The sequence below is a fragment of the Loxodonta africana genome, chromosome 24 (genome assembly GCF_030014295.1).
Source record: "Loxodonta africana isolate mLoxAfr1 chromosome 24, mLoxAfr1.hap2, whole genome shotgun sequence".
Taxonomy (NCBI): domain Eukaryota; kingdom Metazoa; phylum Chordata; class Mammalia; order Proboscidea; family Elephantidae; genus Loxodonta; species Loxodonta africana.
In genome coordinates this window covers 1,707,125-1,722,741 of record NC_087365.1, presented here as the reverse complement: position 1 = coordinate 1,722,741, position 15,617 = coordinate 1,707,125, and the positions used below count along the sequence as shown (strand labels likewise).

Genomic DNA, 15,617 nt, shown 5'->3' with positions numbered 1-15,617 from the left:
TTCTAACCCTCTCTACCCTCCCATCTCCCCTCCAGACAGGAGATGCCAACACAGTCTCAAGTGACCACCTGATACAAGTAGCTCACTCTTCATCAGCATCTCTCTCCAACCCACTGTCCAGTCCCTTCCATGTCTGATGAGTTGTCTTTGGGAATGGTTCCCATCCTGGGCCAACAGAGAGTTTGGGGACCATGACGGCCGGGATTCCTCTAGTCTCAGTCAGACCATTAAGTCTGGTCCTTTTATGAGAATTTGGGGTCTGTATCCCCCTGTTCTCCTGCTCCCTCAGGGATTCTCTGTTGTGTTCCCTGTCAGGGCAGTCATCAGTTGTAGTCATCTAGTTCTTCTGGTCTCAGGATGATGTAAGTCTCTGGTTCATGTGGGCCTTTCTGTCTCTTGGGCTCATAGTTATCGTGTGACCTTGGTGTTCTTCATTCTCCTTTGATCCAGGTGGTTTGAGACCGATTGATGCATCTTAGATGGCTGCTTGTTAGCATTTAAGACCCCAGACGCCACACTTCAAAGTGGGATGCAGAATGTTTTCATAATAGAAGTATGCAATATTTTGATGCTGCGCATTCTGTTAAGTCTTGCTTTGTGGCCTAATATGTGGTCTATCCTGAAGAATGTTCCATGTGTGTTGGAAAAGAAAGTATACTTGGCTGCTGTTGCCTGGAGTGTTCTGTATATGTCTATGAGATCAAAGTGGTTGATTGTGACATTTAGATCTTCCATGTCTTTCCTGAGCTTCTTACTGGATGTTCTGTCCTTCACCGAAAGTGGTATGTTGAAGTTTACCACTGGTATTGTGGAGTTGTCTTATTTCTCTTTTCAGTGCTGTTAGAATTTTTTTTATGTATTCTGGAGCCCTGTCTTTGGGCGCATAAATATTTATTATGGTTATGTCCTCCTGGTGACCCTTTAATCATTATATAGTGTCCTTCCTTATCCTTTACGGTGGATTTTACTTCAAAGTGTATTTTGCCAGAGATTTACATTGCCTCTCCTGCTCTTGTTTGATTATTTTTTCCTTGATGTGTTTTTCCATCCTTTGAGTTTGAGTTTGTGTATTTAAGTCCAATGTATGTCTCTTGTAGGCTGCATAGACAGTGTTTTTTTATACACTCTGCCACTCTCTGTTCCTTTATTGGTACATTTAGTCCATTTACATTTAGCATAATTATTTATAGGTATGAGTTTAATGCCTTTTTGCATGTGTGTTGTTGACAGTTTCTTTGTTCCACTTAATTTTCTGTGCTGATTTTTTTTTTTTATGTATTTTCATCCTTTTCATTGTTGCTGATTTTGTATTTGCTGAGTCTGTGTGTGTGTGTGTGTAGGTTTGTTAGTTTCCTTTGTGGTTACGTTCATATTTACCTGTATTTTTCTAAGTTTAAACTGGTCTTTTATTTCTTTATATCCTTGACTTCCTCTCTGTTTGAAATGACTATATTATTTAGTCCCTCTCTTTTGTTTTAATGTTGTCATCCTTTACATATTGACGTCTCTTTTTTCCTATTTTCATTGTTTTAGGTTTGATTTATTTGTGACTTCCCCATCTGTGTTGATACCTCGTTATTCTGTCCTGTGTTCTAGTCTTGGATGGTTACCTGATGTTATTAATTTTCTAACCAGAGGAGTCTCTTTGGTATTTCTTGTAATTTTGAAAATGATTTTACAAAGTCCCTACACTGCTGAGTTTTGAAAATGCTGTAATTTCACCATCATATTTGAGAGACAGTTTTGCTGGATATACAATTCTTGGGTGGCAGTTTTTTTCCTTTAAGGCTTTATGTATGTCATCCCATTGCCTCCTTGCCTGCATTGTTTCCGCTGAGTAGTCCGAGCTTAATCTTATTGACTCTCTTTTGTAGATGACCTTTTGTTTATCTGTAGCTGCTGTTAAAATTCTGTCTTTATTTTTGGTTTTGGCAAGTTTGATTATAATAGTCTTGGTGACTTTGTTTTGGGACCTGGTCTTCTGCAGGGTTTGATGAGCTTCTTGGACAGATATCTTGTCATGTTTCATGACACCAGGGAAGTTTTCTGTCAACAAATCTTCAACAATTCTCTCTGTATTTTCTATTTTTCCTCCCTTCCCCCTCCCCATTCTGGAACTCCAATCACCCATAGGTTATTTCTCTTGATAGAGTCCCACATAATTCTTAGGGTTTCTTCATTTTTTTAAATTCTTTTATTAGATTTTTCCTCAAATAAGTTTGCGTCAAGTGCTTTATTTTCAGTCTCACTAATTCTGACTTCCATTGCCTCAGTTTTGCTCCTATGATTTTCTATTGAGTTGTACAATTCTGAAATTTTATTGTTAATCTTTTGGATTTCTGTTTGCTGTCTCTCTATGGATTCTTAAACCAAAAAAACCAAACCCACTGCCGTCGAGTTGATTCCGACTCATAGTAACCCTATAGAACAGAGTAGAACTGCCCCACAGAGTTTCCAAGGAGTGCCCGGAGGATTCAAACTGCTGACCTCTTGGTTAGCAGCCGTAGCACTTAATCACTACTCCACCAGGGTTTCCTATGGATTCTTACAGCCTGTTAAATTGTCATCATACTCTCGTATAGCCTTCTTAAGGTCCTCTATTGCCTTGTCTATGTGTTCCTTTGCTTGGTCTTTATTTTGCCTTATCTCCTTCCTGATCTCTTAAAGAGCTCTGTATATTAATCTTTTGAATTCTGCCTCCCGTAATTCCAAGAAGTTTGCTTCCTCTGGAAGTTTTCTTTTTTGTTTTCTTCTCTTGCTGAAGGCATCATGGTCTGCCTCTTTATGTGATTTGATATTGACTGTTGTCTTTGAGCCATCAGTAAGTTTTTATATTTATCCATTTTATGTTTGCTTACTGTGTCCTAGCTTCATGGTTTTTTGTTTGTTTGTTTTTGATGTGCCCAAATAGGCTGATTGCGTGAGCACTTTTATTATTGGCCTTTTTGAAGCTCTGATGTCCTGTCACCAGGTGGTTAGAGCTGTTACTATGTATGTGAGCCCAGGAGTAGGCACAGGTATCTTGCTGCAGTAGGGGGTCATGCGCTGAGTAAGGCAGGGGCTGATGGCTGCCCCTGAGTGTCTGGGAGGAAAGTGTGTTCCTGTTCCCTAGTGTGCATAGGTGGGTGGGTTTTGCAGCCTTAATATGGGCACTCAGTACTGTTGGCTGTAAGGACTTGGAGGCACCATTTATTCTTGGTGGTATGGGTGGAGCCACCAGTCATTGGGGCACCCGGTTTGCTTAGGACCCTGCTTAATGAACAGAGCAGTGTCAATCATCACGAACCTGCCACTCCACCTTACAGCTGAAACAGTTGAATGTAGGCTTCAGGTATATACCCTGTTGTACTGTGCAAATGAGGGCCTACTGTTTTGAAATGGGCCCACACAGGTCTATGCAAGGGTGAAAGGTATTTGAAGTCCCTGGACCTCTTATACCTGTGCCTAGGTAAAGGAACTGTGCCTGCCTTGAGTTCCCAGCTTAGGGGAACTGTCAGATTATTTTTTCCTGTTTGTTAGTTTGTTCTCTCTCCGCAGTCAGGAGAATGGCTCAGGGAGAGCCATGGTTCCTACTCCCGGCCCAGAGGACACTGCAGCCACTGAAGCTGGCCAGGCCCTGGTGCAGAGTGGGCAGGGGGCAGATAAATGCAAAAGAGGTTCTTCCCAAAGGGGGTGTTTTTTGATCCACACAGTAGGTTAGACACGTGTACTTATCTTCAGCTGTTTGAGTACCACTTCTCACTGGTTTTGGAGGCTCGAGCAGAATCTCTGCTGCTTGGCCTCTCCCAATGTGGAAGACACGTCCAGAATGCCAGTGCTTGGTGCACCACCCACACCAGCTGATCTGGCCTGCAGGGTGCCAGTTCCCACTGGGTCAGGCTTGGCAAGTCCTCACTGCTTCTGAACCCTCTCTCCCTACCTCTGTCACTCAGTCTGATTCCTCAAATTTGCCTTTGATATTCAGGGCTCCTAGATTGTCATATATAATTGATTCACTTGTTTTTGGGGGGGGTCTTTGTTGTAAGAGGGACCACATGAAGCATCTGACTACTTCACCATTTTGACCCTGCGTCCAATCATTTGATTCCTTGACTGCTGCTTTCATGGGTGTTGATTGTGGATCCAAATAAAATGAAATCCTTGACAACTTCAATCTTCTCCCCATTTATCATGATGTTCCTTACTGGCCCGGTTGTGATGATTTTGGTTTACTTTATGTTGAGATGTAATCTGTACCGAAGGTTGTGGTCTTTGATCTTCATCAGCAAGTGCCTCAAGTCCTCGCTTTCAGCAAGCAAGGTTGTGTCGTCTGCATTATGCAGGTTGTTAATGAGTTTTTCTCCAATCCTCATGCCCCATTCTTCATATTGACCAGTTTCTTGATTATTTGCTCAGGATACAGATTGAATAGGTATGGTGAAAGGATACAACCCTTACACGCACCTTTTCTGACTTAAACCACACAGTATCCCCTTGTTCTGTTCAAACGACTGCCTCTTGATCTATGTACAGGTTCTTCATGAGCACAATTAAGTGTTCTGAAATTCCCGTTCTTCTCAGTGTTTTCTATAATTTGTTATGACCCACATAGTCGAGTGCCTTTGCATAATTAATAAAACACAGGTAAACATCTTTCTGGTATTCTCTGCTTTCAGCCAGGCTTCATCTGACATCAGCAATGATAATCCTGGTTCTGTGTCCTCTTGTGAATCCAGCTCGAATTTCTGGCAGTTCTCTGTCAATATATTGCCGCAGCCTCTTTTGAATGATCTTCAGCAAAATTTTACTTGCATGTGATATTAGTGATATTGTTCAATAATTTCCGCATTTGGTCGGATCACCTTTCGTGGGAATAGGCATAAATATAGATGTGTTCCAGTTGATTGGTAAGGTAGCTGTCTTCCAAATTTATAGGTATGGATGAGTGAGTACTTCCAGCATTGCATCCATTTGTTGAAACACCTCAATTCGTATTCAGTCAATCCCTGGAGCCTTGTTTTTTGCCAATGGCTTCAGTCCAGCTTAGACTTCTTTCTTCAGAAATATGGGTTATGGGTTCCTGCTTATTGGTACCTCCTGAAATGGTTGAATGCCAACTAATTCTTTTTGGTATAGTGACTCTGTGTATTCCTTCCAATTTCTTTTGATGCTTCCTGAGTTAATATTTCCCCCATAGAATCCTTCAATATTGCAACTCGAGCATTGAAAATTTTTCTTCAGTTCTTTCAGCTTGAGAAATGCTGAGTGTGTTCTTCCCTTTTGGATTTCCATCTCAGGTTTTTGCAGATGTCATTATAATACTTTACTTTGTCTTCTCAAGCTGCCCTATGAAATTTTTTCAGTTCTTTTACTTCATCATTTCTTCCTTTCGCATTAGCTACTTGACCTTCAAAAGCAAGTTTCATAGTTTCTTCTGACATCCATTTTGGTCTTTTCTTTCTTTCTTGTCTTTTAACTGACCTCTTGCTTTCTTCACAGTTGATGTCCTTGATGTCATTCCACAACTTGTCTCTCTTTGTTCATTAGTGTTCAACGTGCCAAATCTATTCTTGAGATTGTCTCTAAATTCAAGTGGGAAATACTCCAGGTGGTACTTGGGCTTTCATCAACTTGTTCTAATTTTCTTCTGTTTCAACTTGAACTTGCATATGAACAATTGAAGATGTGTTCTGCATTCGGCCCCTGACCTTGTTCTGACTGATGATATTGAGCTTTTCCATCATCTTTTCCTACAGATGTAGTCAATTTAATCCCTGTGTATTCCATCTGGCAAGGTCCATGTGTATAGTCTCCATTTATGTTGGTGAAAAAAGGTATTTGCAAGGAACAAGTCATTGGTCTTATAAAATTCTAACATGCTATCTCTGACATCATTTCTATTATTTCTGTCACCAATGCCATATTTTCCAACTATCAATCCATTAGTTTGATAGTCAGGTGCAAACCATTTGTGCCACCCAGAGACTCCAGTAAGTATATTAGAATATACTAACATGTACATATGAGGAATTCCTGAGATGAGGAATTTTGTCCACATACAGTACTAATGATGTGGGTCCTCTTGTCATTTATCTTCCAAATCTGTGTGGGACATTATTTCAAACCTTTTGTCCTTGATTATGTGTTTTCCTGTTTGAATGAATAACTATGGATTTGGAAAGAGCCAATGCTGATTACAGATTTATGGATTTTTTTCCCCTGTGGACTGGATGGATGCCAATGGGATTGTGTTTTCCCTGTTGGTTTCAGGATATCTGCTGGCTATCATAGGCTCCTCTAGAGCTGCAATACCTCTAATTCCTGCAGAGTCCCCACAGTTTGGAAGCAGAGACTTTATATAAATGTGGGTAATCCATTTTTGGCTTCCTTCCAGGTGGCTGCCCTGATAGAGCTTTTTTAAAATTTGGCAGGCCTGGATGTTGTCTGACTCTCCAGGTTGACTGGTACAGTCTGGAACAAGGGTTTTGCTGATTAGCTATCTCTCAGGTGTGGTTTTCTGGTCTCATCTCTGTCTCCTCTACCTCTAGGAGAAATGGGCCCATGAGGTGAAGGTGGACTCACCTGTCCAGAGGAGGGTGTCATGGCGAGCATCATGGAGCAGAGGAGCATGCTGGTGCACAGTAAAATCAGTGATGCTGGCAAGAGGAATGGCTTGATTAACACCCGGAACTTGATGGCAGAGAGCAGAGATGGCCTGGTGTCTCTTTACCCGGCACCCCAGTACCAGAGCCACCGGGTAATGGTCGGCACCACACCGGCTGTCCTGGACGGCAGCAGAAGTGAGCCAGTCCAGCAGCTGCTGGACCCCAACACCCTTCAGCAGTCAGTGGAGTCCCACTACCGCCCCAACATCATCCTCTACTCAGAAGGCGTGTTGCGCTCCTGGGGGGAAGGCATGGCTGCCGACTGCTGTGAGACCACCTTCATTGAGGACCACTCACCCACCAAAGACAGCCTAGAATACCCCGACGGGAAATTCATCGACCTCTCGGCTGATGACATCAAAATCCACACCCTCTCCTATGATGTGGAGGAAGAGGAGGATTTCCAGGAACTGGAGGTCAGAGGATATTTGTCCGCTCCCATTTTCACGGGCCTTCTGGGATGGGATGGTAGGGGTTTGATAGGAAACCATGAGTGCTAGGCAACAGCAAATAAAACCAGTGCACAAAACGTCAGAGAAATTGAAGGCATTCTCGACGCCTCTTAACTCTTGAATATTTTTGAAAGATGGAAGGAGTGGAGAAACGCTAGATGCGTGAAGACCCAATGGGTGCTTCATCAGTGATCTGGTCAGAGAGGACCAGGCTACAGAGTGAAGATGCAGATAGATTTAAGGGTGAGCATCACTGATGGGTTAGTTGGAGGATCCTCATTTTCTACCACCCCAAGCATTAGTAAGTAGGTAAGAGTGGTATATGGTTCTAGAGCCACACGAGGCTGGAAATGTATGTGTGGGGGCAACTTGGGAACTGTTCTTGCTATCCCATGTGGTTTCCCTAATTTGGCATTCTAAAGTTTTTACTAAGGGATTATTGGTATAGCTAAAATCTGTTGGAAGAAATAGTAGAAATTGATAGCATAAAGGGAAGGTGACTTGAATTATTATATGCAGCATTTCTTTAGTAGATTGGAGGGCAGGTAAGGGCATTTGAAGTACAAGTATATGAATGTGCACACTGGACATGGTGTAAGATGGCGCAATGGTCTCTGGTTGGTGTAGCACATCCCCTCCCCTTCAAAATGACATTGAGTGGGAGGTGGAAAGTGTTGATGCCACACAGGCATGAAGAGGGTGGATCTGGGGAAAGTCTGTGGCATTTGTCAACTGGGAGGTGGATGCTCAGGTTTGAGAAGGCACTGTGACTACAGTGAAAGTAGAGTGTGTTCTTCAAAGACACGAGTGGCAGTAAAGTCATATTCTCGGTAGGTTTATGGGGAAGGAAACTACTGAGATGGTCCAGTCTTGGTAGGAAGTGTGATCAAAGGGAAGAATGTCTGTCTTGGCTGAGGTAGGTGAGAATATTTTACAGGTGGAGGGGGATGTTCAGGGAAGAGAGGTCAGAACAGGGAGGCTGTAGTGCACAGTTCTGGAGAAACGAGAAGGGCTAGCCTTTCTTGAGAAGTCCAAGATGAAGAGGAAGGAAAGGAGGGAGTCTGTGTTGTCTGGGAGTAAACAGAGCCAGGGGAGTTTGAGGCATGAAGAAGTTGGGACACCTCAAAGCAGCCGTCTGGAGGAAGCGACCATGAGATTGTTGTAGAGACAGTCAGGCTGCAGTGGGAGTCTGTTTGGAAGTTTGGTCTGATCTGTGATTCCCAACTGTCTCCAGCAGGTAAGGGTCTCAGCAGGGCATACATAGTCTGGCTTCCTGCCTACAAGTACAAGATGGGGGAGGCAGAAGAAAAAGGGAGAAGTTTTAGAGTGAAATTAGACCCACATCACCCAAAAGCATTGGTCATGGAGTACCAGGCTGGTCAGAAAGACAAGTGAACTCACAAGGAAACCATAGGGGCCAATGACAGGAGCTACCAGTGGGAACCAGAAGCAACTGGAGAGACGGTTTCAGTCAGGACAATTCAGAAATATAAAAATAAAGTCAGATGTTAGAACGACCTAAAGATGGAACACATGAAAGTGAGTCGAAGGGGTTGAGAGAAGATGTTAGGTTGGACGAGGTACATGGAATGGGAAGTCAGGAGGTCAGAGGAGACTCATAGAAGAAAAAGAGTGTGAGCTCAGGCTAAAGGTTTGAGAAATTTGACAGGGTGCTTTGGCTTCAATTCAAAAACATATATTTAGTGTCAACTGCTTTCCAGGTCTGAAGTTTTTGCTGAAAGAGAAAGTATAAATGTTACCTGTTCTATTGAAGTTTTAGGGTTTAGGAAGCCAGTACCTAAAAAAGCAATTTCAATATAACGCACGGTGATTGAACACCCAGTTTACTCCAAAAGCATCCAAAGGGGAATGGGACTCTGAGCTCAATCTGAGGGAATTACTTATTGTTCCAGGGGCCACCTGCACTGCATCTTGACGTACAAATCTGCGATAGTCAGGCAAAGGAGGTTTGGGGTGGTCGGTGGAGAATTCCAGGAGAGGAGACCTCAGGAGCTGATGGAAGCACAGAAGCATGAGACGTGGGAGTTTGGAATATGAGAGATTTTTAGGACACAATCACTAGTTTAAAATTGCTGAACTTGTAGCTGGTGGTGAGGGGTGCGGGAGACAGGGCCAAGAGGGACTGAGTTTTAGTGAAGTCACTGACTCAGATACCTACAGGAAAGGAAAGGAAGAAACACAAGAATGAAAAGAGCCCTGAAGGGGCCACAGGGTGGGGAGAGTCAGAGACTGGAGACACAAAGTGAGCAGGGCACTGTGTGGAGAGGGTGGAGGCCACAGAGGCTGGCCTTGACACTCCACTGCCCACAGACACCCACTGGTGGGGGGGTGCTACAGGCAGGAGGGAGGGGTCAGACCTACATTCTGGGGAGTTGCTCTGCTTGCAGAGTAGGGCACGGTTTAGGGAATGGAGGTGAGAAGGGAGGGGCAGGGGGCCAGGGCCAAACCAGATGCACACAGCCCTGTTGGGGGGCCTGTGGTAAGAAATTTAGGACAGTGTTAGAGATGTTGATGAAGCACTTGAAAGCAGAATTTGTCATTGATGGGCATGATGGTTAAGGTTGTATGTTAGCTTAGCTGGGCTGTGATTCTCAGTGGCTTGGCAGTTATGTAATCAGGCATTTTTGAGATCTGATGTAATCATCCTCCATTTCATGATCTGATATGAGCAGCCAATCAGTTGAAAAGGGAGTTTCTTTGGGAGTGTGGCCTGTATCCAATATTTATGGACATTCTGTCAGAACTTGCTTGCTTGCTGTGGATAACACATCCAGCATGGCATCATCTGCCCTCTGATTCTTGGGACTTCAGTGGCCTGCAGTATTGCCTGCCAGTCTTGGGATTCGTCAGCCTCTGCAGCCTGTGTGAGCCAGTGGCCTGTGGTCTGACCTGCTTATTTTGGGTTCATCAGCTCCTGCAGCTGTGTGAGTCAGGAGAAGCCTCCAGTCTGATGCCTGAACCATGAACTTGGAACTTACCAGCCTCTACAATCACGTGAACCATTTCCTTGAGATAAATCTCTCTGTATCCATGTATTTTTTTTTATGTATGCTTCACTGGTTTTGCTTCTCTAGAGAATGCAGCCTAAAACAATGGGAGACAATGGGGACTTGCCAGGACTCTGGTGTGGCAGAGCTGTTCCTAAAGTCCCAGGAGCAAAATTGTCTAGGAGAGGATTCTCAGCTTTGCTTTGAATTTACAGTAAATCAGCTGTAGTATGTGATATGCATCAGCAACAGAAGGCTTGGTATAACACTAGATTGAAATGAAAGAGCATTTTCTGAGTGTTTTCATCATTACTTGCTCATTTGTGTAAGCTTTATTCCTGCCCGCCTTCTGTTTATTGCCATACACTTTCCTTGTACTTTTCCTTGAATAACTACATGTTAAGGTCAGTGGGAGTTGTTAGTTCCAACTCAGAGTGACCCCACATACAACAGAAGGAAACACTGCCTGATCCTGTGTTGACTGATCCTCACGTTGAGCGTTGTTATGCTTGAGCCTGTAGTTGTAGTCACTGTGTCAATCCATCTCATTGTGCATCTTCCTCTTTTTCACTGACCATCTACTTTGTCAAGCATGATGTCCTTCTCCAAGGACCGATCCCTCTTGACAACGTGTCCAAAGTACTTGAGACTAAGTCTGGCCATCCTTGCTTCTGAGGAGCATTCTGGCTGTACTTCTTCCAAGACAGATTTGTTTGTTCTTCTGGCAGTCCATGGTATATTCAGTATTATTTGGCAACGCCTCAATTCAAAGACATCAATTCTTCTTAGGTCTTTCTTCTCATTGTCCAGCTTTCACAGGCATATGAGGCGATTTGAAAACACCGTGGTTTGGATCTGGTGTACCTTAGTCCTTAAAGTGACATCTTTGCTTTTTAACACTTTAAAGAGATCTTTTGAAGCAGATTTGCCCAGTGCAATGTGTCCTTTGATTTCTTGACTGCTGCTTCCCTGGGTGTTGATTGTAGAGCCAAGTAAAATGAAATCCTTGACAGCTTCAGTCTTTTCTCCATTTATCATGATGTTGCTTATTGATCCAGTTGTGAGGATTTTTGTTTTCTTTATGTCGAGGTGTAATCCATACTGAAGGCTGTGGTTGTTGATTTTCATCAGTAAGTGCCTTAAGCCCACTTCACTTTTAGCAAGGTCAGTGGGAGATGAACATGTTATTAGAATATCTTCTTAGTCCTATGTTCACTTCCATTCTGTAGCTTTACAATTAATTAAATTCAAAAGAATTCTATCTCTTTCTTTAAGACTTGCATGGGCTTCTGATTGAGCTTGCAAACAAATACAACCAATATTTAAATGTAGATCTTTTATTCATAGTATGCCTGAATCCACATTTTGCCCATCAATTACTGAATCCATTTTACTGGAACAGTTTTCGCACAATGACCTCATCCAATACATGTGATTTATGGAACTCTACAACGTCCTAGGGCAACTCAGAGACAGTCCCTTACATGTCAGGATATGGGGGGGGGCGGGGACAGACTTGTTCATCCTGGTTAGTCCAAAGCTTTCTCCAGGTGAAGTGGTGTGTACTTCTAGGGAAGCTCATTACCACCCTTTCATGTCCCCTTTCCTAGCAGCTGTGGTGGAAACCCACCATAGATAGTACTCTTCTTTTTCCTAAATTTTATCTATTTTGTTGTTGTTGAGAATACACACAGTAAAATATATACCAACTCAATAGTTTCTACATGTGCAATTTAGTGACACTGATTATATTCTTCAAGTTGTGGCAAGCATTCTTACCCTTTTTTGTTTTTTTAGTTGTTCTGCCCCCATTAACATAAACTCATTGTCTCCTAATCTTTCTACATGAGATAATTGCTGTTGTCTCATATTTTATCTCATGTAGATAGAAAAGCATAGTCTTCAAGCAGACATTTTTTACTAGTTAAGCTAAAATATTATTTGGTTTTAAGAAGATTTCAGGGAATATTTGTGGTTTAAAGTTTAAATCGGAGCAAGTCCACGAGACTCAAAATACGACCTGAATTTAGAGACCATCTGAAGAATAGATTTGACGCATTGAACACTAGTGACCAAAGACCAGATGAGTTGTGCAATGACATCAAGGACATCATACATGAAGAAAGCAAGAGGTCTTTGAAAAAACAGGAAAGAAAAGACCAAGATGGATGTCAGAGGAGGCTCTGAAACTTGCTTTTGAACGTCAAGCAGCTCAAGCAAAAAGAAGAATTGATGAAGTAAAAGAACTGAACAGAAGATTTCAAAGGGTGTCTCGAGAAGACAAAGTAAAGTATTACAGTGACATGTGCAAAGAGCTGAAGGTGGAAAACCAAAAGGGAAAAACACGCTCGGTGTTTCTCAAGCTGAAAGGACTGAAGAAAAAATTCAAGCCTCGAGTTGCAATAGTGAAGGATTCTATGGGGAAAATATTAAATGAGGGGAGAAGCATCAAAAGAAGATGGAAGGATTAGTTGATGTTCAACCATTTCAAGAGGTGGAGTATGAATGGATGATACTTAAGGAAGAAGTCCAAGCTGCTCTGAAGGCATTGGTGAAAAACAAGGCTCCAGGAATTGGTGGAATATCAGTTGAGATGTTTCAACACACAGATGCAGCACTGGAAGTGCTCACTCGTCTATGCCAAGAAATATGGAAGACAGCTTCCTGGCCAACTGACTGGAAGAGACCCATATTTATGCCTATTCCCAAGAAAGGTGACCCAACTGAATGTGGAAATTATAGAACAGTATCATTAATATCACATGCAAGCAAAATTTTGCTGAAGATCATTCAAAAACGGCTGCAGCAGTATATCGACAGGGAACTGCCAGAAATTCAGGCCCGTTTCAGAAGAGGACATGGAACCAGGGATATCATTGCTGATGTCAGATGGATCCTGGCTGAAAGCAGAGAATACCAGAAGGATGTTTACCTGTGTATTATTGACTATGCAAAGGCATTTGACTGTGTGGATCATGACAAATTATGGATAACATTGCGAAGAATGGGAATTACAGACCACTTAATCGTGCTCATGAGGAACCTTTACATAGATCAAGAGGCAGTTGTTCAGATAGAACAAGGGGATATTGATTGGTTAAAGTCAGGAGAGGTGTGCATCAGGGTTGTATTCTTTCACCGTACCTATTCATTCTGTATGCCGAGCAAATAATCTGAGATGCCGGACTATATGAAGAAGAATGGGGCAAATCTGCTGCAAAAGACCTCTTTAAAGAGTTAAAAAACAAAGATGTCGCTTTGAGAACTGAGGTGCGCCGACCAAAGTCATGGTGTTTTCAATTGCCTCATATATATGTGAAAGCTGGACAATGAATAAGGAAGACCAAAGAAGAATTGATGCCTTTGAATTATGGTGTTTGCAAAGAATATTGACTGTACCTTGGGCTGCCAGAAGAACGAACAAGTCCGTCTCGGAAGAAATACAGCCAGAGTACTCCTTGGAAGGGAGGATGGTGAACCTTTGTCTCACACACTTTGAACGTGTTATCAGGAAGGACCAGTCCCATGAGAAGGACATCATGCTTGGTAAAATAGAGGTTCAGCGAAAAAGAGGGAGACCCTCATCAAGATGGGTTGACACAGTGGCTGCAGCAATGCTTGTGAGGATGGCACAGGATCAGGCATTGTTTTGCTCTGTTGTACATAGGGTCGCTATGGATCAGAACTGACTCGACAGCATCTAACAACCTTACCCTTAGCTATATTCGGACCACACAGAGAGACTTTCTATATGGGGAGAAAAGAAGGAAATGTCCAATAATCAAGTAGTATGTGCCAGAAGGAGCCCTGATGTCACAGTGTTTAAGCACTTAGCTGCTTACCAAAAGCTAGGTGGTTGGAGCCCACCAGCCACTCCCTGGGAGAAAAATTTGGTAGCTTGCATCTGTAGAGATTACAGCCTTGGAAACCTTTTGAGGTACTTCTGCTCTGTCCTATAGGGTTGATATGAGTCAGAATTGACGCCATGGCAATAGGTTTGGGTTTTTTGTTGTTGTTGTTGTTGTTTGCTTTTGCCCTCTCTTATGTGAGATTACGGAGTTCTGCTAGAGCAGTGGTTAAGCGCTCAGGTGCTCCTCAGAAGACTGGCTGTTCAAATCCACAGTCCACTTTGACAGAGAAAGATTTTGCAGTCTGCTTCCGTAAAGATTTACAGCCTTGGAAACTATGGGGCATTTCTACTCTGTCCCATAGGGTTGCTGTGAGTCATAATTGGCTCAGTTGCAGTAGGTTTGGGTTTTCTACCATAAGATTGAGGATCCGTGGTGGTGCAGTGGTTAAGCACTCGCTGTTAACTGAAAGGTCAGTGGTTCGAACCCACTAGCTCTTCCTCGGGAGAAAGATGTGGTAGTCTGCTTTGTCAAGATTTAGAGCCTTGGAAACCCTGTGGGATAGTCCTATAGGTTCTCTATGACTTGTAATCACCTAGACAGAAATGAGTTTTTGGCAATGAGTAACAATATTGCAAATGTACATACATATAAGAATGACTAAAGTCCAAATATCTGACAACATCAAGTGTTGACAAGAACATGGAGGAACTAGAACACTCAGACACTGTTGGTGGGAGTAAAAAATGATACAGCCACTGTGGAAAACATTTTTTGGTTTCTTATAAAGTTAAACATACATTTACTATATGACCCAGCAATCCTAGTCCTTGGTATTTACTGTAAGAAATACATACTTAGGTTCACTCAAAAACCTGTATGTGAACGTTCATAGTACGTTCTTAATTTGTAATTGCCAAAAATTGGAAACAGCCCAAATGTCCTTCAGCAGATGAATGGATAAACAAACTTTGGTACTTCCTTATCATGGAATACTGCTCAGCATTTAAAAAGGAGCAGACTGAACACACAACAACGTGGATGAATCCCTAGGGTATTATGCCTCGTGGAAAATGCAAGTCTGAAAAGGTTGCATACTGAGTGATTCCATTTTAAATGACATTGCTGAAGAGATGGAATTATAATGAAGGAGAGCATATCAGTGGTGGTCAGGGGCTAGGGTTGAGGGAGGGTGTGCAATAAAGGGGAAGTGAAAGGGAGTTTTTAAATAGGACACTTCTGTATCTTGATTGTTGTGGTGGTTGCATGAATCTATACATGTGTTTTGGTATGATGCTAGAACCTATGCCACCGGTATTTCAAATACCAGCAGGGCCAACCATGGTGGACAGGTTTCAGCTGAGCTTCCAGACTAAGACAGACTAGGAAGAAGGACCTGGTGGTCTACTTCTGAAAATAATTAGCCAGTGAAAATCTTATAAATAGCAGAGGAACATTGTCTGATACAGTACAGGAAGATGAGCCCCTCAAGTTGGAAGGCACTCCAAAAATGACTCGGAAAGCACTGCCTCCTCAAAGTAGAGTCGACCTTAATGATATGGATGGAGTCAAGCTTTCGGGACCTTCATTTGCTGATATGGCATGGCTCAAAATGAGAAGAAACAGCTGCAAACATCCATTAATAATCAGAACGTGGGATGTACA

The 15,617-nt window shown here is 42.7% G+C and overlaps 1 protein-coding gene across 1 annotated transcript in view; it reads left to right on the top strand.

The window, feature by feature from the left end:
• The first annotated feature begins 6,556 nt into the window (after positions 1–6,556).
• The window catches only part of SYNDIG1 (synapse differentiation inducing 1), a 128,539-nt gene continuing 119,478 nt past the window's right edge, over positions 6,557–15,617 (top strand). Inside the window, exon 1 of the mRNA XM_003411613.2 lies at positions 6,557–7,060. Coding sequence (XP_003411661.1) covers positions 6,581–7,060 — 480 coding nt within the window. The 5' untranslated portion in view covers positions 6,557–6,580. The remainder of the gene's footprint in view (positions 7,061–15,617) is intronic.